At 44.4% G+C, this 21,624-nt stretch overlaps 1 protein-coding gene across 3 annotated transcripts in view; it reads left to right on the forward strand.

The window, feature by feature from the left end:
* Positions 1 to 13,497, forward strand: part of DCUN1D3 (defective in cullin neddylation 1 domain containing 3) — a 35,885-nt gene extending 22,388 nt beyond the window's left edge. For all 3 annotated transcript variants that reach the window (XM_037507481.2, XM_037507480.2, XM_054693813.1), the window contains exons 2-3: positions 9,353 to 9,888; positions 11,327 to 13,497. In XM_037507481.2, the coding sequence (XP_037363378.1) occupies positions 9,458 to 9,888; positions 11,327 to 11,810 (915 nt within the window). In that variant the 5' untranslated portion in view covers positions 9,353 to 9,457 and the 3' untranslated portion in view covers positions 11,811 to 13,497. The remainder of the gene's footprint in view (positions 1 to 9,352; positions 9,889 to 11,326) is intronic.
* The last annotated feature ends 8,127 nt before the right edge of the window (positions 13,498 to 21,624 follow it).

The raw sequence follows: 21,624 nt of genomic DNA on the forward strand, positions 1-21,624 counted from the left end.
TATGTGTGGTTTTGTTTCTGGGTTTCTCTATTTCATTGATATGTGTGCCTGGTTTTGTTCCAGTACCATGCTGTTTTCATTATTGTCGCTTTGTAGTATAGTTTGAAGCCAAGAGGCATGATACCTCCATTTTTGTTCCATTTTTCTCAGTATTACTTTGGCCATTTGAGTTCTTTTGTGGTTCCATACAAATTTTAGGATTCCTTGTTCTATTTTTGTGAAGAATGTCATTGGAATCTTAATGGGATTGTGCTGGATCTAGATATTGCTTTAAATAGAATGGCCATTTAGACAATATTGATTCTTCTGATCCATGAGCCAAGATAATTTCTTTGTCTCTTCTTCAGTTTCTTTCAAGTGTTAAATAGTTTCAGTGTTTAGGTCCTTCCCTTCCTAAATATAATGTCTTTGGTAAGAATTTCTTAAAAATAAATTTAAATAGTTGGCAGATATTCCAGAACACTGTTGGAAGACATATACTCTTCATACTCTGCCTTTATATAAGTTGACTGCATGTTTTTGGAAGTCAGATTAAAAAAAAAAATATATATATATATATATATATATTTGTGATTATATATTTTTTGTTTCTTTTTGCATGTGCTTTGATCTGTTGGTTCCACTTACAGGAATTTAGTCTCAGGAAATAATTGCAAATGTGCTGAGTTCTAGCTGCAAATTCTGTTTGTTATCCTGGTATTATTTGTAATAGTGAATTATTGGAAGCAAGCTTAAATGTTCAACAAAAAGATTAAATTGACATGAGATAGTATCCCATTCAAGGACAGACTTACCTATGAAGTATGTTTTAATAGAATTTCAACCTTTTTGCATTCTCTCTGCAGTACAGCACCAAATTTTTGGCAGATTGAATAGTAGGCTATAAATAGTCTGTGGGTATGAGAAATAGCTGGTACATTAGTGGTGATACCAGCACTACTGTTGAATTGCTGCTCTTTCAAAAGCATTTTATGAGATCAGGTTTATATGAAAAATGTTTGATCAGAAACGCTGCAAAATATAACATACAGTATGACTCTAGATTTGTTTAAAATCCCTGCACAGAATATGTACATGCATGTATTTATATGTGTCATTCATATAAAGAACTGAAAGGCTAGACTCCAATATTAGTTGTAGGTGGTGTGATATCAGGGGACTTTTTTTCTAATGTTTTTTCTGAATTTTACAGAATAAGTATGTAACACTTTTGAATTTGGCAGCAGGAAAGAAAACCCTTATTAACTTCACTTCTCTGACCATTTCACTGATGTGGTTGAAAAGAGATATTCTTTTATTGTACAGGTCTATTTTCTGTCCTTCCTTTTCCTGTCTACTGTGCATTAGCAGTCAGCTTCCATCATGGGCCTCTAGGAAAAAAATGTGGTCTTAATGGATTTGGATTTTTTTTTTTTAAAGAACTGGAAAACATTTAAGAGACTGATTGGTCACCATGTGATGAACTTGAGGCCAACTTAGAGGAAATGCGGCTCTGGAAGCCACATCTACATATTTGCGGTCTTTCAGGTGCACTGTAAAGACATTTGGATGCCGCCACTTGTCATCTTTATGTGGGGTTCCTTCCTCACCTTTCAACTCCTTTCAGAGTTTCCTTTTTGCCCTTTATTACTTAGATGCAGAAACCTACTCATATTTCAGTTAACGATTTTTCTGTGAGTTGCTGACTACTGACTTAGAAGTTGACTGACAAGTGACCAGCTGATGTGGTAGTTAGGTGTTTGAGGACACTCACCTGCAGTGAGGTAAACCTGTAGGGTCGCTGGTATTCATCCGCTAATTGGAAGCAGGGAATTAATACCTAATCAGTTGATTCCCTTCCGTGGGGGCCTAATGAGGCTCTACCCTGAGGGAAAAAACAAGCTGTAAGCATGAGACTGGGGATGAAGGGTGTAGCAGGGACACCATTTTTATCATGGAGCCCCAGAGCACACACCCAAAGTAACCGAAAAAGCTGGTGCGAAAACAAAAAGAGTAGACAGCCTAGAAATCTGGTGCCCCTTAATGATGTCCTCTTTGACAGGTGGGTCATCAGATCTGTCCAGAGCAACAGTGACAAGAAAAAAAGACTCCATTTGTGGGACAGTAAAATGATAGGCTCTTTTTTGGTTATTTTGAATCGTGGGTTAAACATGCAGCTCAGCTCTGGAGCCCAGAGACCAAGTATGCCTTCATTCTGTAGTATTTGAAAACTTTCTAATGCAGGTGTTGGCTTGGTTATACTTGGCAAGTAGTATTTCTTCTAACCAGCTTGCACTGGCTTTCATCCTCAGGCCTCCATTAGATATGAGTCTTACAGTAAGTTTGAAATATGTAAGGTAAGAAATAATAAAACACAAAGAAAAATTACTTAGCGCAAAGCTGGCTAGACATAGTCATGTGACCTTTTATTTTACGGAAATACAACCCGTTGGTTTATTCTCTTTAAAAAGAAAGTTCTCTTCCTTTCTCCTTTCTCCTCTCTTTTCTCTTGCACTTTTGAGATTGGTTGATGTAGGAAGTTGTATATTCCTACCCACCCCTAAATGAAACTGCTGTTTGAGCTTGCTGCTGCAGTACATTTTAGGACAAAAAGTCTTTCAAAAGCATGAAAATAGTAGCAGATGGGTCTCGTTTGCTTTGGCAGAGAGAACAGTTTTCCCGCCCAATCAGCTCTGGGTAAGACCTAATCTCCAAAGGTGATCTTGTAAGTCCCAAGTTCCAAGAATCAGGGAGCAACTCTTCCTTTCAAGTACTCCCTCAGACTTTCCTCTTTGTTATTTTTGCAAGTTTACTTTCTAGGAAGTAGTTTACAAATGGACACCACCCATTTCCCATCTTTTTCTCAGGCCATTCAGTATCTGCAGCTGCCAGGTGGGATCAAGGGGCTCTTGTGGTCTTGCTTTGGGACTCCCCAGGGGGATGGCTTCTGCTAGTACAGCCGCCTCAGCCCCTGCAGCTGGAGAAACCCTGTCTGAGGAATTCATGTGCTTATGTTCTCTGGCCTGGGGTATCTGGCATTTATAGTGAGAAATGAAAACATGCTCCCAACTAGCTCTACAGACTGCTTAGGTGAAAGTAGGCTTTCTTATTGCTGGTATGTAGAAACAGCGGCATTTGTCAGTGGCTTCTTGCTATTGAATAAACTCAGGTGGGAACAGGATGGAGTGGTGGGTTGGATTTGTCGCTTTTCTCAAGGAAATCTCAGTAGATCTCACGTGCACTGGGCTGGGGGGCCAGCATTTGCCTCCTGTTTTTAAGCTCTGTATTTCACAAGGATGTTCCTTGGGTGACAGGCTCCCCCTCGGCTGTCAGCACAGCATTCCTCCGAGTGGGCTTCCTAAACCAGCCAGCTGCGGCAGTGAGCCAGCTTGCTCTGGTCTGTTCTCCACATGTCTGGGCCTACTGCTGACCCTATAGAGATCAAACTAAGTTGACTAAGGAGAGAGGGCTGCAGAAACAGCACCATCTTTCACCTCTTGTTCAGATTGGCATAACCCTGCTTTGGACTGACTTTATTTTTTGTTGGTTCTGATAGACTTGGACAAAAAGTTTGAGAGCTGTTCACTGAGGAGGCAAAAACTCCAGCCCCTTTGGATGCCAAAATGTGAAGATAGTTCCAGAATATTGGATTTGGAAGGACTAGTCCGGATCGCTCTCTTTAATGTTGGGCTCACAGAAACTCAGGGACATTAAGTGACATGTTCAAGGGCACACGTTGCTGAAGGAGAGCCCAGACCAGAGCCAAGAGATCCTTGGGAGTCTCCCCTGTTCCTCTGGAGTAGACTGGGGTGTTGGTAACGTCCCTGTCTCCCTAGGCCGTTGTCACATGCTGGCACACATCCTAGCAGGGAACAGCAGTGTGGCCATCACGTAGAATGGAGTCAGCCTGCGCACGACTCCCCTTTCCTCTGCAGACTGGGTGCAGGCCCCTCAGGTCAAAGCCCTCCTCAGTTTCCTCCTTTGTAAAATGAAGATTATGTTATTTTTCTCATAGGGTTGTAGCCAGTTCAATGAAGATATTATTATTAATAAGCTTCTGTTTGGACCAACTAGATTGACCCTTTACCTCCAGAACAAATCCACATTCTCTGTGCCATCTTCCAGGGGATGGACTTTGGAACTTGACAGACGGGTTATATTTCCCAGTACCACAACTTAGTAGTTAAGAAACGTCAGCTTCCTAAACTCTGATCACCTTTTCCCTGAGGCAGTTGTGAGGTGTGAGGGTGGTGATGCTGTGAAGCGGGTGGCACCATGAGCCACAGATAGCCTCTCCTCTCCCTCAGGTCTTCCACCTTGCTTTCCATGACACTAGCTCACAGTCCTCTCCTGCTGTGTAGTTTTTTTAGCCCCTCATCATCTCATGTTCATGAGAGGCGACCCTGTCTCAGCAGGAAGCTCTGGAAGACAGGACTTGCTTGATTGTCACGTCACAGAACTTCCCGAGAGATAGAAGCTGCATCCTGATCCCTCCTGGAGCCAGAGCATCCATAGGGGCTGCCGTGTCTGGGATTGCCTTTGGCCCAGCGGTGCTTGGTCCAGGCCTGGGGCCAGGCAGGCAGCCAGCCCATCCCCAGAAATGGCAGCTGGGGGCTGGCACAGGGGAGGAGGGAGGCTGGAGGCTGGTGAACAGAGAGGGAGGAGGCAGAAGCAGTTGGAGCTGGATTGAGAGAGAAAAGCTGAAGGGTGATCTTGATCCAGGATAAGCTGAGTGGGGCCAAGCAGAGGTCACTGTCTTCCATCTTTCAGGTAATCCCCCCAAGTTATGACTGCCTCGGAGTAGTTTTCCTGGATTTGTACTTTGCTTGTTTTCATTTATTCTTCTTGCCTTTTCCTTCTCCGTGATTGTCTTTGTCCCCTACTCTCTTCAACTCATTTATGCCACTTAGCTGCTCAGGAGAACTGCTGTGGGCATCTGGGAGTCCTGCCTACCTGAACTCCCCAGGAGAGCTGGGCTGGCCGCTGAAACAGCGCTGCTCTAGGAGAAGGAAGGCGTGGGTCTGCCCCCGACGTTGTGGTAGTAACTGTATAAAGATTAACACCGAGTGGATGCTTTCTGGGAGCCAGGTATTAGGCAGAGCTTGTCCTTGGATTATCTCACTGCTCTACCCAACAGTTTGTGAGGTACAGCTGTCCCATTTGAGGGGTCCTTGTTGATGGTCACATTGTTGCCATCACCGTCAATCAGATCCAGATTTGCGTGCTGTCTGAGCTCATCCTCTGAAGATTTCTGCTCTCTTTTCTCCCTGGGTAGCTCCTTGACCTCCATCTCTCTCCATAAAATGGGGCCAGTTACTTCATAGAGTTAGGGTTATATAGCTATTTTAAGATACTAACAATCACAAAGCATTAATAGTGATGCTGTATTACTGAGGAGAAATTGACTCTGGGGTGCCCAGATCACCCAGAGGCTCTCCACTTCAGAGTAGCAGGAGGACTGGCTGGGAAGTCAGTCCCTATACATGAGTAGCAAGCTGACAGAGCTGGAACCGAGTGGGATGGGAGGAACGTCCACATCTAGCTGAAAGCCTCACCTGGATTAGGGACAGGGAGTGACCAGCAGCTCAGAGTGTCCATAGGGGACAGCAAATCCATGGAGAGCCTGAATTGCCCAGGTACTTTTGGGCAGTGTTGCATTTGAGCAGGGTCAATGCCGTGGTTCAAGAGCTTATTTTTGAACAAGATCCATGTGCGTGATGCATGGCAGAGGTAGGAGTCCTGGCTGGGCATGGGGAGGGGAAGCTCGGAGCCCATTATTCAGATGGGACAAGCTGGGGTTTCTAACAAGCTAACCAGAGACTGCTTGACTGTTAACACCTGTCCTGTCTAACAAGTGCTCTGGGATGGGGTGGAGGGAGGGGTGGTGGAGTATGTGCCTTCATCTGCATTTCCTGACTGAATCCTTAAAACAGGTCCATTAGGCAGACCCATTTTGCAGATTGAGAAAATTCAAGTTTTGAGCAGGGTCAAATAATTGATTTTTGATTTCAGAGCTAGAGTTTTTAACCATATTGGTGGAGTGAAGCAGCACAAATATAGGTTCCCTAGCCCCCACTTCTGGCGAGGCATCCTCCCTGCCTGCATCCAGTGGCAGGGCTCGCCTGGGAGAGGGCAGTGGGTAGGGCGCTCTTCTTGCGTACTGGGCACAGACCATGTGTTCTTTCTCCAGTGGCTTCTGGTCAGACGCTCTGCTCTGGGAGTGCTGTGGGGACACTCCTGAGTTCGGTGGGCTTTCCCTTGATGTTCTGATGTAGGTGGGCTCAGCACACTACCTAGTAGTAAAGGCCATGATTTCTCAAGCCCGACACACTTGGTTCTATTTATGTGATCTTAGGTAAATTCCTTTATTTTGAGCCTCAGTTTCCCTGTCTTTAAATGGGGTTGTGGTGAGGATATATGAGTTTTAATGTCCATTAAGTACTTAGCATACTGCCTGGCACTGTATCAAGTGTTTAATAATTGATAACTACTATTATTAGCTATTAGCCAATAGCTAGTGGTTCCAGGGAGACTTTCACCTTTAAAACACTTGAAGTGCTGCCAGCACAGGGCTAGGCCCGGGGATTGTACCTTGAGAGAGTTCTGGGAGCAAAACTATTCCCAAAGAAAGAGGTAGACACAAAAGAAGGGAGTCCATCGAGTGAGCAACAGCTGTTGTCACCATCACATCTGAAAATATTTTTTTCTTGCTTGAGGTCACCACTCACCTCAATACTGAATTGGAATGGGGGGCATTTCAGAGAAACAGAGCAGGTTGGGAGAAAGGGAGTCAACCTTCTGGCACTTGCTGATTGATCATCTTTCCAAATTGATTTTTTTTCATCTGTTGGGCATGTTAAAAGCCTTCAGCTTCAGCTGGTTCTGCTGTGTCAGGTCATCAAAGATGCTCTTATGCGGAGGGCCAGTTGGGTAAGTGGGATTAAGCCTCTTTGGGAGCCCCATCTGTTCTGTCTCTACCTGAAGGCCTTGGCACCGGGATTTGGAGGAAGCTGGTCTATATAATGAAGCATGTGTCTGGTGGGTGGATGTGAATGGCCTCTGGTGGGTGGGTCAGACAGAGGCCAGGGTCTGACCTTTCGGGTGCCTGGGCCTCCCTCAGCAGCAGGCACTGAGCAGCCAGCCCTGGTGAGTCAGTGTCCCTGGGAGTCAGAGTTGGCCGTTTCGAGCATGTGGGGTTTTTGTAAGTTTGGGCCTTTTGTTTCTTTCAGCACTCTAGTCTAGAAACATGGATCTGGGAACTGGACCCTTCACATGGGACGGTCCTGCTTGTTTTGAGATAATTCAGCTCAAATAGTTGCTTTCCTTGTACAATGGACTTTCAAGAATTACCTTTGCCTTTTAAAATTTTAATAGGTTGTGTTTATGGCTTACTGATAATACTCTTAAAGCACAGAAAAGACTAAAGGGAAACTTACTTGGCTCAGTTGCTTTCCATACCAAAAACCCTTAGAACGGTTTCAGTGTATTTTTGAAGCCCAGGTGAAACTGCACGTCCTTTTCAGGACATGTACAGACTTGTCTCTTTGTCATTGATTCTTTTTGAGGGTGGAAAATGGGGCACACCCTGATACCAGAAGTCTCCAATAACTGCAGGAATAATTCTGGGCTTTCGAACTTGTATGCTCAGAATTCTATCCTTAGAATTCCTTTTGAAGAGAACCCCAAATTCATCCAGGCACTATTTCGAGGAAGTCAGGTTCTTTAGGTAAAGTTAAAGCTCCAGCCTTCCATTAAAAGAAGCACCCTTTGCCCCACTGCCAGTGTCCTCAGAGCTCTGATTTTGGATCCTTGGTCCATGTGTGCTCCCTGAATTGTGGGAGGTATGGGACTGACAGTGGTTTGTTCTGTTGTATGCTTTTCCTACTAAGTAGCTTCTGGCTCCTGATCTAAATTTCTGTTAACATTGTAATTTCAGTGGCTGCAATTATTACAGCAGGTGGCAACCTTTTACAAGTACTAAATTATAGATCTTCTAGTAGACTAGTTGAAGGTAAGAATAAGATTCCTGAGAGAGTTTTCAGAGAAATCACCTCCCTCATGGCCCAGAAATTTCTAGCAATTAATTAATAAGCTTTTAAATTATCTATGTAATTAATAACCTACCATGATGAGTTTATGTGTCAATGCAGACTGGTTTTTCACCTAGCAATTACCTTGCCATTTCGAGATTGTCTTTGGGTATATGAGCCCTTCTTTTAAGGTGGTGTCACCCTCTTAGGGACTGAGCCCTTGGGCCTGGTGGGACACTGATGTTGAGTGTGATTTTGGCGTGCCTTCTACGTACAGCCTTGCAGAGGACTTGAGGGGCAGAGGAAAAAGCAGCTCAGGGGCCAGAAAACTTGGCTTGGAGAACAGGCTTGGTGGGTGGCTCCTATGGGTGGGTAGAAAGATGGGGAGAGGGCACTTCACCTTCTGTGTGGGATAGGCCCAGAAAGGGATTTGTAGATACCAGAGACAAATACTACTTTGCTCTTTGTCTAGGACTTGCAGTTTTGACTCTGTAAATCCTAGTAGTCTTAAGGTCTTGACTCTGTAAATCTGCCTCACCTTTGCACCACTTTTAAGCTGTGTAGTTGTCTTGGATGTGGCCATCCTTCTTCCTAGTCATCCTACTTAAAAAGATCTGTGAGAGGGCCTCCCCTGGTGGCTCAGCGGTTGAGTGCTGGGCTGAGAAGCTGCCCGCAGCCTCTGCAGCACCAGTTCGATCCCTGGCCGCTGTGGGGGGAGGGTCCCATGTGGCGCGCAGACCTCTCCTGCCGCACCTGCTGCTCCCCTCAGCAGTGTATTTCATCAGTCTGCCTGTTCTGTTCCCCGCTCTGGCTCTGGTGAATTCTCTCACCCTCCTGTGCTTCTGACTGTACACAGTGCTTGTATAAATAAATAAATAAATCTTTTTAAAAAAATGTAAAAATAAAAAAGATCTGTGAGAATTTTGATATTAGAGATTAGAAGGAAGGTGGACCTTTGATTTAATCCAGGTCCAAATGCCTTTCTTATGTGATGCCAAGTTGGCAAGACAGATTTCCTCTGGAATATTTTTGGCAAAACCAGAGTCTTCCTTAATGTGTTCTGCACATGAACCAGCTTCCTCCATAGGTTAATGTAGCCTGCGCCATCTGAAGTATTTTATAGTTTCTTGATTGGTTCTCCACATGTACCCTGGCCACTATAATTCCAAGGTGAAGGTATAGAGCTGGCCTGTGAGAGAGGTGGTGGTGAACTTGGGGTCACACTGTTGCTGCACGGCTGGCTCGCTGAAATGGAACGAGGCTGCAGTGCAGACCGTGGTGGGCAGTGTGCACACCCTGTCTCCCTGTTCAAGGGCCATGACTGCTCTCTCATTTCCTTCCAGGTTGGCTGACTCCTCTGGCTGATGGCATGTTGAGGCACATGGGCCAGAGGCTGCAGGGGCATCCAGTCCAGGGGGGGCCACTCTAGAGGTCAGGCCATCAGCACCATGGGCCAGTGTGTCACCAAGTGCAAGAATCCCTCATCGACCCTGGGCAGCAAGAATGGAGACCGTGACCCCAGCAGCAAGTCACACAGCAGGCGGGGTGCAGGCCACCGTGAGGAGCAGCCGCCAGCCTGTGGCAAGCCGGGTGGGGATATCCTCGTCAATGGGACCAAGAAGGCAGAGACCACCACCGAGTCCTGCCAGCTGCCAACATCCTCAGGAGATGCTGGGAGGGAGCCCAAGTCCAATGCCGAGGAGTCTTCCTTGCAGAGGTTGGAAGAACTGTTCAGGCGCTACAAGGACGAGCGGGAGGATGCGATTTTGGAGGAAGGCATGGAGCGCTTTTGCAATGACCTGTGTGTCGACCCCACGGAATTTCGAGTGCTGCTCTTGGCTTGGAAGTTCCAGGCTGCTACCATGTGCAAATTCACCAGGTTAGTCACAAATCCTTCATGTCACCAGGTGACCAGAGGAGGAAAGACAGCACCCTTGGGCAGTGGTGTCCAGCTAGCATAGAACTGGGTTGGCTTCCTAGGGCTTGGGGTAAGTCTTTCTTTTTCTGATCAATTTCTGTAAAGCCTAAAATTTTTCTAAGTTACGGTTTTATCCACAGAAGCCCTCCTGACTGTCCCAAGCCCTGCAGCAGGCCTGTGCTGAGTAGGACTCTCAGGCGGTTTGGACTCAGGTGTTTGTATTTTGATAAAACTCCGTATGTGGTTCTGATATATACTCCACCTTTCATCTCACAGGGTAAAGCCTTCTCCTAGCTTGTAGGTCAAACTTCAGACGTATCCCAGACATTAGGCAGCTTCGGAAAAACTGGGCACCAAGCATCGGTAGCTGAGGAGTCATCCATGAGCCATTGCCGAGCTGCTGCCCAGTCCCACTCCTGTTTCCGACCTTTCTTCTCTTTCATTCCTTTGTCCATTCTCTCCTCCCCCACCTGCTATTTACTGTACACCTGCCTTACGCCAGGCATTGTGAGTGCTGATGGAATGACTCCCCAGATGTGTCTCTGACACTGCCTGAAGCCGGTGCCCCTTCTAGCCTTTAGCACACTGCCCTCAGCCAGCCCGAGGCTGTTGCGGTCAGTGGCATTATCAGGTAGTTGTTGGGCACAGCATCATGGTCGTCTGTGCCTGGGGGGCAGGGACATGGTAGGGTCAGCCTGAAGTGTGGTTTGCAGAGCGTGGATATAACTCAGAACTGACTTTGAGGCACCCTCTTATACCCCCACCTCATACGATTTCTAGCCCTGGGTCGGTTACCCGACAGATGATTTGTCTCTACAGGAGATTGCATTGTATTTTCAAAGTGTTCTTGCAGATGTTAAAAATATATACACACTTTTTGTTTTATAATAACAGTTTTAATCTCTGGTGGCAGAATTATCGAGGTTCATCCAGAATCTTTGACTCCAAAAATCTCCCTGTCAGATACCAAAAATATTCCCCAAACAATCCATCTAAGGGAATCAAAAGGAAGGCAGGAAGACTCCCTGGCTAGGAGAGTTTGCAGCTTAATCACTTCTACAGAATGCTGGAGACAAAGCAGGGAGCAGGAGACTGGACTTGAGCTGTGAAGAGATGAATGGGTGAGCGAGTGAGCCATTATTAATGCCTCCCGTGTGCCAGGTCCCGCCAGAAGCAGTTGACATATATTAACTTGTTTAGTCCTCACCAAAACCCCGTGAAGTAAGATGGGATTCTCACCGTTTGACAGATGAAGAAATAGGACTAATTAGTAAAGGAGTTGGAATTCAAACCCAGGCAATTCGACCTCAAAGCCATGCTTTTAATCGCTGTGCTTACTGCCTCTTAGTAAATGACACTGTTGACAATTATTAACTGTGCTCCCTCCTTCCTATTGCAGGAAGGAGTTTTTTGATGGCTGCAAAGCAATAAGTGCAGACAGCATTGACGGGATCTGTGCACGGTTCCCTAGCCTCTTAACAGAAGCCAAACAAGAGGACAAATTCAAGGATCTCTACCGGTTTACATTTCAGTTTGGCCTGGACTCTGAAGAAGGGCAGCGGTCACTGCATCGGGAAATAGCCATCGCCCTGTGGAAACTAGTCTTTACCCAGAACAGTCCCCCAGTATTGGACCAGTGGCTAAACTTCCTAACAGAGAACCCCTCGGGGGTCAAGGGCATCTCCCGGGACACTTGGAACATGTTTCTTAACTTCACTCAGGTGATTGGTCCTGACCTCAGCAACTACAGCGAAGACGAGGCCTGGCCAAGTCTGTTCGATACCTTTGTGGAGTGGGAAATGGAGCGGAGGAAAAGAGAAGGGGAAGGGAGAGGCACACTCAGCTCAGGGACCGAGGGCTTGTGTCCCGAGGAGCAGACTTAGTGGCTCTGTCCCAGGAGCAGCAGCCAGGATCTGCCCGCTGCCCTGCAGCCAACCGGAGTTGGACCTTTCTGGAAATTACTGAAGATCCGGATATTTTCTACTTTACACCTTTCTCTGCCTTGTATCTGAAAGGGCTCTAAAATGCTGTATCATGTTTTAGGCACTTTCTTCACTTTTTGGTTATTTTGGTTATTTCTTTTTTTTGGGGGGTCCCCCAAAATATTTGAACCTAGCTACATGTTGTGTATCTTTTTTTTTTTTTTTTTTTGAAGCCTCCAGATAGAATAAGCCTGCCATTTCTTGCACAAATTAGACTTTTTTTTTTGTGAGGGAGGGTGTAGAGCAGGGAGGGGGGATGGGACGCTTAGGTTGAATTAACATTACAAAATGATACAGTGCCAGATCTCAAGTTTTGCATATTGTTTTTCAGGGCAGGTCTGTACTGTGTGTAGTGCTGTTTACATGGTTGAATTTAGGTTGTAATAATTATTTTTAAAGATTTACACAGAGTTGAATAGCAGTGTTAACTGTTAACCACATTGCATTAATTTCCAGGCGACTGAAAGCTCTTGGAGAGCCAAGGCCAGCCAAGAGTGTTGGTAGTCTGGTGACGACCCCCTTTTAAGCTAATTTATCAGAAACCCTTATTTTCTTCACTTCTTGCTCATTCCTTCTTAGATCTTTTGCATTTCGTGTTGAGTTTATCCATCAACATGCTGCACCTGTCAGTCAAGTGAGCAGTTTTTTTAGAACACGTTGTACTGAGAACCACTTAAGCATTGAATGCAGAGAAAGCAGTGCTACCTCAGTTTTGCTGGAAGTAGACTTTGATAATTTTCTTTCTTTGATGAATTCTCTGTATTTTCATGTTGTGAAAATACTTTTTTTTTTTTTATTTTTTTCATTTGCCTTGGAGCCAAAGTTTCTGTTCCTGGTGGTCGGAGAACTGTGCCTCCCGACCCACTGACTTGAAGGAAAACTGTGGTATGGAGCTCTGCTTGAAGTTTTTTTGTTTTGTTTTGTTTTGTTTTGAAATTTTTTCTTTGAGTATCATCAGCTTACTTGTCTGGCAAGTGCAGAAGCCTGGGGTTGGCCTGAACTCTGCCAAACAAATACAGAAGTGTATTTAATAGTTAAACGTGTGCCCTTTTCCCTTCTTGCTGCACCCATGTTGTCACTTAACCCCCAGGAGTTATTTATTATCTTCTTTGTTAATGTCAGGCTCATTTGGGGTACTGTGATGACTGTTTAGGTTTACATGACCCTCTCCTCCTTTCCCTGCCCCCAAATGTGTATATATACATATATAAGATATGTATATATTTTACCTATATAAAATATATATATACACATATATGTATCTATATTCCTTTGTTTCTTTGCCTGCTTAAACTGGCCATAAAAGAGGGAGCTGCCTTCAATATATAAAGTATAAGAAGAGTGCCAGGGAATGTCACAGTGGAGGCTTTTGCATCTGAATTTGGACCATTTCCACTAAAGAGAAGATGAATTTTATCAGGGCTTTCCTCAAAAGAGGGAGGCCTGGTCCCCAGACTCCTGCGCGCTCACTCCACAGGCCTGCTCTGGCCGAACTGCCGCACGTGAGCTGATTCTAGTCCTACCTGCTTTCAGTGGAGGGTCCTCTTGTTATTTTTCCATTTAAAGAAATATGTCCTCAAAAACTGTACTGGAAGGGTGGGTGGGTGGGTGGCAGGAACTTGGATAGTTCAGCTTCCAATACTTTGGACAGACTCAAAAGAGAACCTTTTAAATAAAAACTTATACATATATTTATACTCTTGAGGTAATGAGAGTTTGTCTGTTAAACATGTGGAGTTTTCTCCCCTAATTACTCCTGTCCATCCCAGGTATGTTTCTGAGCCTGGGTAGGAATGGCTTATTTTGAATTCCTTTATCAGTATAGCCTTATGGCTACGGGCTCCTGTCTTTATACAGATGATTATTTAAGTAGTTGCTGCAGTTGGTGTTTTTATAAAATTGACAAGACATAGGAGACAGACTTGAGGTTTTTTCTTTCTTTTTTAACCTTAAACCTGGCAATTGCCCCTTCTAAAGGGTCAGGTGGGAAGCTTAAAACCAGCCACAGGAGGTTAGTACCACCCCCTGGAAAGCGGAAGGGGGTTTCAGGCCGGGTGTTTGGCTTTTTTTCTAGCTAAGACATAAGATCCTTGTGTAGAGAGCGTCTCAAGGTACACTAGGCAGGTTCTGTGGGCTCAACTCGTCAGGGTGCTAAGATCTTAGAGACTTTCTCAGTCAGTGTTCCCCCAGTTCCCCCCTGTTTTAGATTGGATAGAGGTTGAACAAGCGGGAAGGCGGGCTGCTCCTAGCCAGGTAAGGCTCTTTTTTTCTTAGATCAGAGGGGTGAAAGGAGGGACGTACCCCAGAGGAGGGAGGTCCCGAGGAGCCAGAGGCCTCGCAGAACTGGACTCCTTCCCCAGCCTACAGGGTGTTCCATGCACCTGGTTTACTATACTGGATAGATTTTGTATTTTAATTAACTATTCAGCTACCCTGCCCCCCTACAAAAGAGCCATTTCAGTAAATTCGTTTTGTTTATATTCTTATTCTCTTGGCTACAAAAATGCAAATGAGAGGCCAGACAAGGGAGGAGCTTACTTGTTCCCTGCAGGTTAGAGCCCTCTGTGCAAGGTCTTCAAATTTGTGCAGTGGCTCCAGGCCAATGCTTGACTTTCTCATTACCACAACAGGAAAAGCGGTTTTTCTGCAGAGGGATTCAGAGGCTGTGTGTGGAGGTTTGCAGTTACACTTCTGGGAAAGAAAAGGTCCTGTTCCTCTTACCTTAGAAATGTATTTGCTGCTTAATGAGTAAGCAGTAGTTGTGTGGAAGTGGCCAAATGCCCCTCAGGTAAGCTAGTGTACCCTTGAAGTGGGGCAAGATTTGGGTGCTATTTTGAAAATAGGAAAATATCTGAGTATCAGGGTGACTACAATAGAGCGTGTTGGGAAATTGGGTTTTGGCAAATGGTTTTGTCTGCCAGCATCTATAGTGTTTCTCTAGCAATCTGCTAGAAAGCTGTATGAGATGAAGTGTTGCTTCATTGAATTGCTCTTTTCCCCATCCCTGCCAAATTTGAATGTATCATTCCTAACCCCCCCTCCTGTAATGACACTTTGCTAGGCTTCAGCTGGTTGCCTCACCAGTCTTCCCTCATCCCTGCCAGATGTGCCCTTGTGTGAGTTGGGTCCAAGACCCCATCTCTTGTAAAACTAAGTGAAGAATCACATTTCAACCAAACCCCCATGCCTATGGAAATCCAGCTGGATATGTACAAGGCAGTGTTTTAAGCTTCCCTAAGGAAGGTGCAAAACTAGCCTTCTTGGAAAGGAAGAAGGGATTAAGCCACACAGTATTAGTTGGTCATTGAAACAGGACCAATCTCCCAGGGGCTGGTGCTAAAACAGCCCTCAGTGCCGGAGAGTGCAGGGTGTGGGACTCCGTAGTTAATTGATCACCTTATAGTCTCTGCTTTGCCAAATTTTGTTCCAAAAATAATGGAAAATTACTGGGATAAGGACTTGGGTCTAAAAGTTTAAAAATCTTTTAGATCTGTACTTTAGGAATCTGGTTTGTCATTTAAATGAGGTCTTAGGGTAGTAAAGCCCCAAAGTAGACCCAATTATATAGTTAGAAGGGCTGGAAGGAAGCTGCTGCTGGGGTTGTAAATGTCTGCTTTGCCACGCTTGTGTCTCTAGTGTTTGGTTAGTGATGACTTGACCATCTTGGTAACTGACAAAGGTCTTCTTGGGAGACTTGAAAATCTTGGTAATTGACAAAGGTCTTCCTTAGGGGACTTCAGCGGTAACTTGTTTAAACGGCTGAAAGTTATCCAGGTGTGTTCATTGGGCCTCATTTGAGGACATATGACATAAAGCCAGCCTCCTCTTGGGCCACAATCTTTTCTGAATCACATAGAGGGTGTTCCCATCCTTCTCCCCTTCAGAGTTTATTCCTCTGAAAAGCTGTGATAAATTAGCACACATCCAGTTTAGCCTGGACTAGGATTGTGTTTCAGTGAGCATCAGCAGGCATTTTTCCTAATTGAAAGATGCTTACAAGATGTTTGCAAAAGCCAAGATGGTTCAAACAGCTTTGCGTAATCTCCAAGCTCTGCTTCTGATTCATGTGCTGGGGTGTCCCATCTCCCCTGTTCCTCCTTTTGGAAAGTCGGCCTGCTCTTGTGGACACCTGTTTCCACCACCTACTTCCCCTCCCTACTACTCTCAACACAAATCTTAGATATTGCCAAAGGAAGCCAATCAGCAGCTGCTGTGGGTATTTCCCCCCCCTCCCTCCCAACACACATTTATTCTGGGAAGTGTCTTCCCTCTGACCCTGGTCCCTAGCCCCAAGTCTGTGATTAATTGCTCTTACCTGTTGCACTAATGAATATGATTCTAGGTTTCAAAGGGGGAATTTGAAGCAATAGGCAAATGGGGCTTGGATGAGTTGGTCCTACAGATTCCCTGCCTTAACCCGCTGAGGTGATGAGTCCACTGCTCATGTGACCCTCCACCTTTGTGGATTCCTCTTGGTTTGTGACCAGTGTGTCTGTTTCTTGAGGTTGTACAAACTTGTTGACAAAAGTCAATATTTTGTTTGTATTCTCTGCACTGTTGCACTCTCCAAATGGCCCCTTGAATATTTTTATTAACTTGTTACACACATTTTTGTCTTTGATGTCTACATTCTTTCTTTTGATGGTTTTTTTTTTTTTTTTTTAATTTGGAAGGTTACCTGCTGTTGGATTTAATAAATTTGTTTACTTGAGTCTTGCCAATTCTGGAACAAAATATACAAAATCGGTGATTTTTATTATGGAGTGAGATTTACCCACTGGGAACCTAGTCTCTCCCTCAACATACTGGATAACAATTCCTTGAAAAATAACCCAGAAAACACAGGATTCCCAGATTCCAAACATGAATGTTGACTTTTCACTAAAGCTTAGCAGGGTGGCCTTTGGGATCCTAGTATTCTTGCAGGCAAAAAGCAAATGAGTCTTCCACGGCCACTACCATACAGTTGATACGGACTCCCATGAGGAATAAAAAGTGAATTTGAACACTGTGCTAAAGGGATGGCTTCTACACGTACTGGGCAACAGTGAGAGCAAAGGAGAAACTGTGGGTGCCACTGCTGTGTTACCTTTGGCAAGTGAGTGAAATCTGAGTTTCCGTTTACTCATCTGTATAATGAAGACACTATTATTTCCATCAGTGTTTGGATTAACAAAGTGTTTATAAAGTACATGAGACACATAAGCACTAAGTCACTATAAGCTCTAAAAAGCCTGCCAGGTGAATTTAGGAGAGGGGTCGTTGGCATGGCCACACATGACCTTTCCCGAGTCGCTCTTGGGGATCAACTTCCCCCTACGCCAGACTGGGGTGATGGGAGGGCTTAGACTAACATCCTTCATGGCTGCATTTGGCTGTTACATTCTAGAAGTCTGATTATGGTCGAGCCCTTACGACCCTTAGCTTCCTTTAATTGTATTTTCTGTCTAGTTATTGTTTATATTCAGGAAAGCTATTGGGGAGTCATCTTACCTTTTTGACGGAGGCCTACTGGCCTCAACAAACATTTCCCAGTCTTGGGGGCATGTCCTGAAAGTACGGAGTGCTTTTAGGGATTAGATGTGCCTTATCTTTTCAGCTGGAAAGGGCTCAGCAGTCATGGCTGTATCGTCTTTCTAGTTAGAGAGGGGAATATATACAATTTCCTTAACTGGAATTATTTTCCTCTTATTAAGGTTAGCATCAGATGGAGGCTGCAAGAAAATCTAGGGGGTGACTTTTTCTCTTGGAAAATACACCTCCCAAACCATGTATTTACTCCATAGTTGCCTCTTGAGCTGTGTCTTCTGTGCTTTGGCCCTAAATTATTGCACCTAGCCCGGGCCTCACAGAATTAGGTGTGGGGAATAACAAAATGAAGGATACTGATTTGGATGCTTGTATAGAGCTTCGCCCTAAAGTGTTGTCATAATGCTGGTCAGATTATATAAGCTGAAGTCCAATTTTTGGTTAGGGGTAAGATGGGGGGGCAAGCAACTTTACACACTTAGCAGATAAGCATAACAGCAGGTGGGATGGACTTTTTCTAGCAAGAAAGGTGTACTTGAGGGTAGTGCTGAGAATTCAGAGGAGCATCGAAGGGTCACCTCAGCACTAGTCTCTTCCTTCCCTTCCTCTCAGATCTAGCTGCCAAAGCACATGGCTAGATTGGCCCTGAAAGGCATCTTCGAGCTCTGGATTTTGACCTAGGTCCAAAAGGGCTCATCTCCCTGGGAAGGCGAAGCACGGAAGCCAGCCTAATCACTCATTTCCTTTGCTATGACTTCTGAGGATGCTCAGTCTTACGAAAGCCATAGGCACTTACGTGGATTTTTCGTAAATATTCTAGCCTTGACTCAGTCTCTTGCCTTCAGAGTGCTGAAGAAGTTCTAGTGGATTACGGCAGCAATGCAGTAAGCAGAGAAGCATCAAACTTGATAGTGTTTTGTGAGCCATGCTCATGGGGACTCTCCATGGGCCCCGTTTTTGTGGGTAGTGCTCCTGAAACTGCTGGTATATTAAAATAGAGCTTCAAAACAGTGCGGTATGGATTATAAGACAAGACTGATGAACACTGTCCAGTATACATGGACTTAGGTAGTAAGGAATCCTTATTAGGTAAGTAAAAATAGATAATACAGTAAAATCTCATATATTTGGGGGAAGTTACCCTATGCTAAAATTAATCCCAGAAGGAATAAAAGTGTAAATATAAAAATGAAGTCATTAAAACATCATTAATATGTCAGTGGATATCAAACGGATCTCTTAAGGCTAAGCATAAATGCAAATAGAAGAAATCAAACATCTATAAATATCTTAAAGAATGAAATGTGTATAGTAATTGACAAAAAGACACTAAAGAGACCTGAAAAGTTCAGTATGCATAAAAGTACTTAACAGAAACATGAACAAAGGATATGGGCAACTCACTGAAGGAAAATAATTAGCCAAAAAACTTCTGTAAAAAAAAAAAAATAGATGCCTATATAAAGGGTATTCAAATAAACAGCAATTAGACCTACAGTGAAAAACCTTTCTAACCTATCAAATTGGCAGAGATTTTTAAACAAATCCATGTTAGCAAACAGGGTAAAAATGAATTCCACTTCGAGGAAGTTTTCCTCAAAAAATCTCTCAAAGATGTGCAAGATAACTGGCAGTGTTATTTTTGAAAACTTCGTTAACAATAGTGAATATTTTAGCAATTATGACATGCCGTGCTGGAATATTATATAGCCGTTAAAACTACTTTTGAATAATGGAAAAATACAAGGGTAGTTGTTCGGTAGAATTAGTTACAATTTTGACTTTACAGGATTTTTCATTTTCCGTCACTGGTTTTCCTTATAATAGGGAAGAGTTTATTTACAAAAAGGGGGACAACAGAAAGTGAAAAACAAGACTGAGTGTCCTGAAGAACCCTACTATGAGGCGAGGAGGCTAGAAACTTGGGGAGTAGTATGTCCAAATTCTAAACCAAGAGTTCTGTAAAATCCATGGAATTGCTTTCCCCCCAAAATGAGAAGCTGTTCCTCCAGCAGCTGCCTTGGCAGCTCATCATTGGCTGCCTAGAAGGGTGTGGGAGGAAAAATGCACAAACGCACTTATGAATGGAATGTGTTTTGCAAGAGGCCAAGTTGGCAGCGTTGGCTTCCAAAGGTGGGAGCATCGGCTGAAAGAACAGAGTGTGCAGACCGAGCCCTCGGAGGCCCTATGTCTGAACCTATGTAGCGTTCTGGAGTAGAGGTCCGCGGGGGAACCTCCTGTCCTGGAAAAGGAAATAAATGGTTTTGGGAAAGGTGCACTCCTGCCATGGGACCCCAAGCGCTCTGTGATCCTGCTCTTGGAAGATGATCTTCAGCAAAACGTCATTTATCAAATACTTAATTTGGGCTTTCCCTAATTTAATCCTCATAATCATATAAAATAGGTGCTAATGTTCCCATTTTAAGAGTAATGAAACTGAGGCTCAGAGAGGTAAAGTAATTGCTGCATTCCTCCTATTCTGTCGTTTTCTACAAACTGGATCACTGACTTTTCAGTTATTAAAACCCATGGATGGCCTCATTTTATACAGCTGTGGAAATGGACTCACACTAAGTTAAATGACTTGCCCAAGAATACCCAAGGAGCAAGGCGGAAGCCCCAACGCAGGCCTGTCCCTAGCCAAAGAGAGCCACTTGTTCTGGCTGTCAGCACTGGAGTTTCAAGAGGTAAACAGCAGCTACGCGTCTACAGTTTTGAAGCTCAGCTCAGTGGGAAAGAATCCAGAAATACTGTCAGTTTCCAGCTGTTCTTAGGGCCTTGCAGTCGAGGCTGGCAGTACACCTGGGGAACTTTCTCTTTACAAGGGAGCTCCAAGTTGCTGTGTCTTAATCCCAAACCAAGATCTTTAGTTCTGGCTTCTGATTCCCAACCTTCACAGGGCCAGATTATAGTCAATAGAAGTTACATTTAAAGGATTAAATACTGCCTCAAATGTTCAATCTTGTGTTAAATTTTAAGATTTTTTTCTTAATAAAATATTTGCTTTTTTTTTTTTTAAAGTCTACACACAGAAAAGCATCTGATCACCTGATAAAGTCTAATCTGCCAGTTCCACTAGCCACAGATGAATGCTGTTAACATTTGGCATAAAGGCTTCCAGCCTCTATCTTTGTATTTTCTTTTCTCAAAAATGTAGTACTCAAACTTTACCACTCCTTTACTTCTTATCACCATGAATACATAATCTTATCTTCACAATAATCCTGAGAGGTATACCATTATTATCCCACACACAGAGACATTAGGTAAGTTCACACAACTGACAGGAAAGCTGGGATTCAAAGACAGTGTGGATGTGGAGGTTGACTGCCACTTCCACAGATCACTGCCACCAGAGACTTGACGTACACATACACGTAATTTAAAAAAAAAAAGGCTTCTTAGAATTCTGTTGTAATAACCTTGTGATATCTCCGCCTACATTTTTTTTAAATTGGTGTTTTTTTTTAGATTTATTTATACGAGCACTGGGTACAGTCAGAAATGCAGGAGAGTGAGAGAATTCACCAGAGCCAGAGCGGGGAGCAGAACAGGCAGAGTGACGAAGTATACTGCTGAGGGGAGCAGTGGGCGGCAGGAGAGGTCTGCGCCCCATGTGGGACCCTCGCCCGGTGGCCGGGGATCGAATTGGCACTGAGGAGGCTGTGGGCAGCTTCGCAGCCCAGTGCTCAACCGCGGCGCCACCGGGGAGGCCCTCCTCCTACATATTTTTTGTGAGACTGCGCTATGAGCGCAGGATAATACTCTAGACATGTGATTGCTTGGTCTCAGTGTTTGCAGTAACTGACAAGGTGTGTTTGGTATGATGAATACCGCATGCCTGATTAGTTCATCGTTTCTGGAGGGCAGCAGACATCTATCAGTTTTAGACTTGTGTGCTGTACCTGTGTTCTTCCCAACATATTGTTACCAGTTCAAGAGTTGATTTAAAAAGCAGAGCATGCCTTTCATTGAAACAGCTTCTAGTTCTAAGGGGAGATGTGGTGTGATGGAGGCGCCTACTGGTGAAGGGCGACACTGCACCTCATTCTGGAGGGAAGGAAGCATCTCTCTCACCCACCTTTTTCTGCCTGACGAACTGCCAGATTATCAGTTCAGTCTCCTTTTTCCTTCAATTTTATGTAACAGCCCTCAATGAGAAGTGCGCACCTTACAGAAACGTGCT

This window comes from Talpa occidentalis, unplaced genomic scaffold (assembly GCF_014898055.3).
Source record: "Talpa occidentalis isolate TD23 unplaced genomic scaffold, MPIMG_talOcc4v2.1 talOcc4.12, whole genome shotgun sequence".
In the NCBI taxonomy this organism is placed as follows: Eukaryota; Metazoa; Chordata; class Mammalia; order Eulipotyphla; family Talpidae; genus Talpa; species Talpa occidentalis.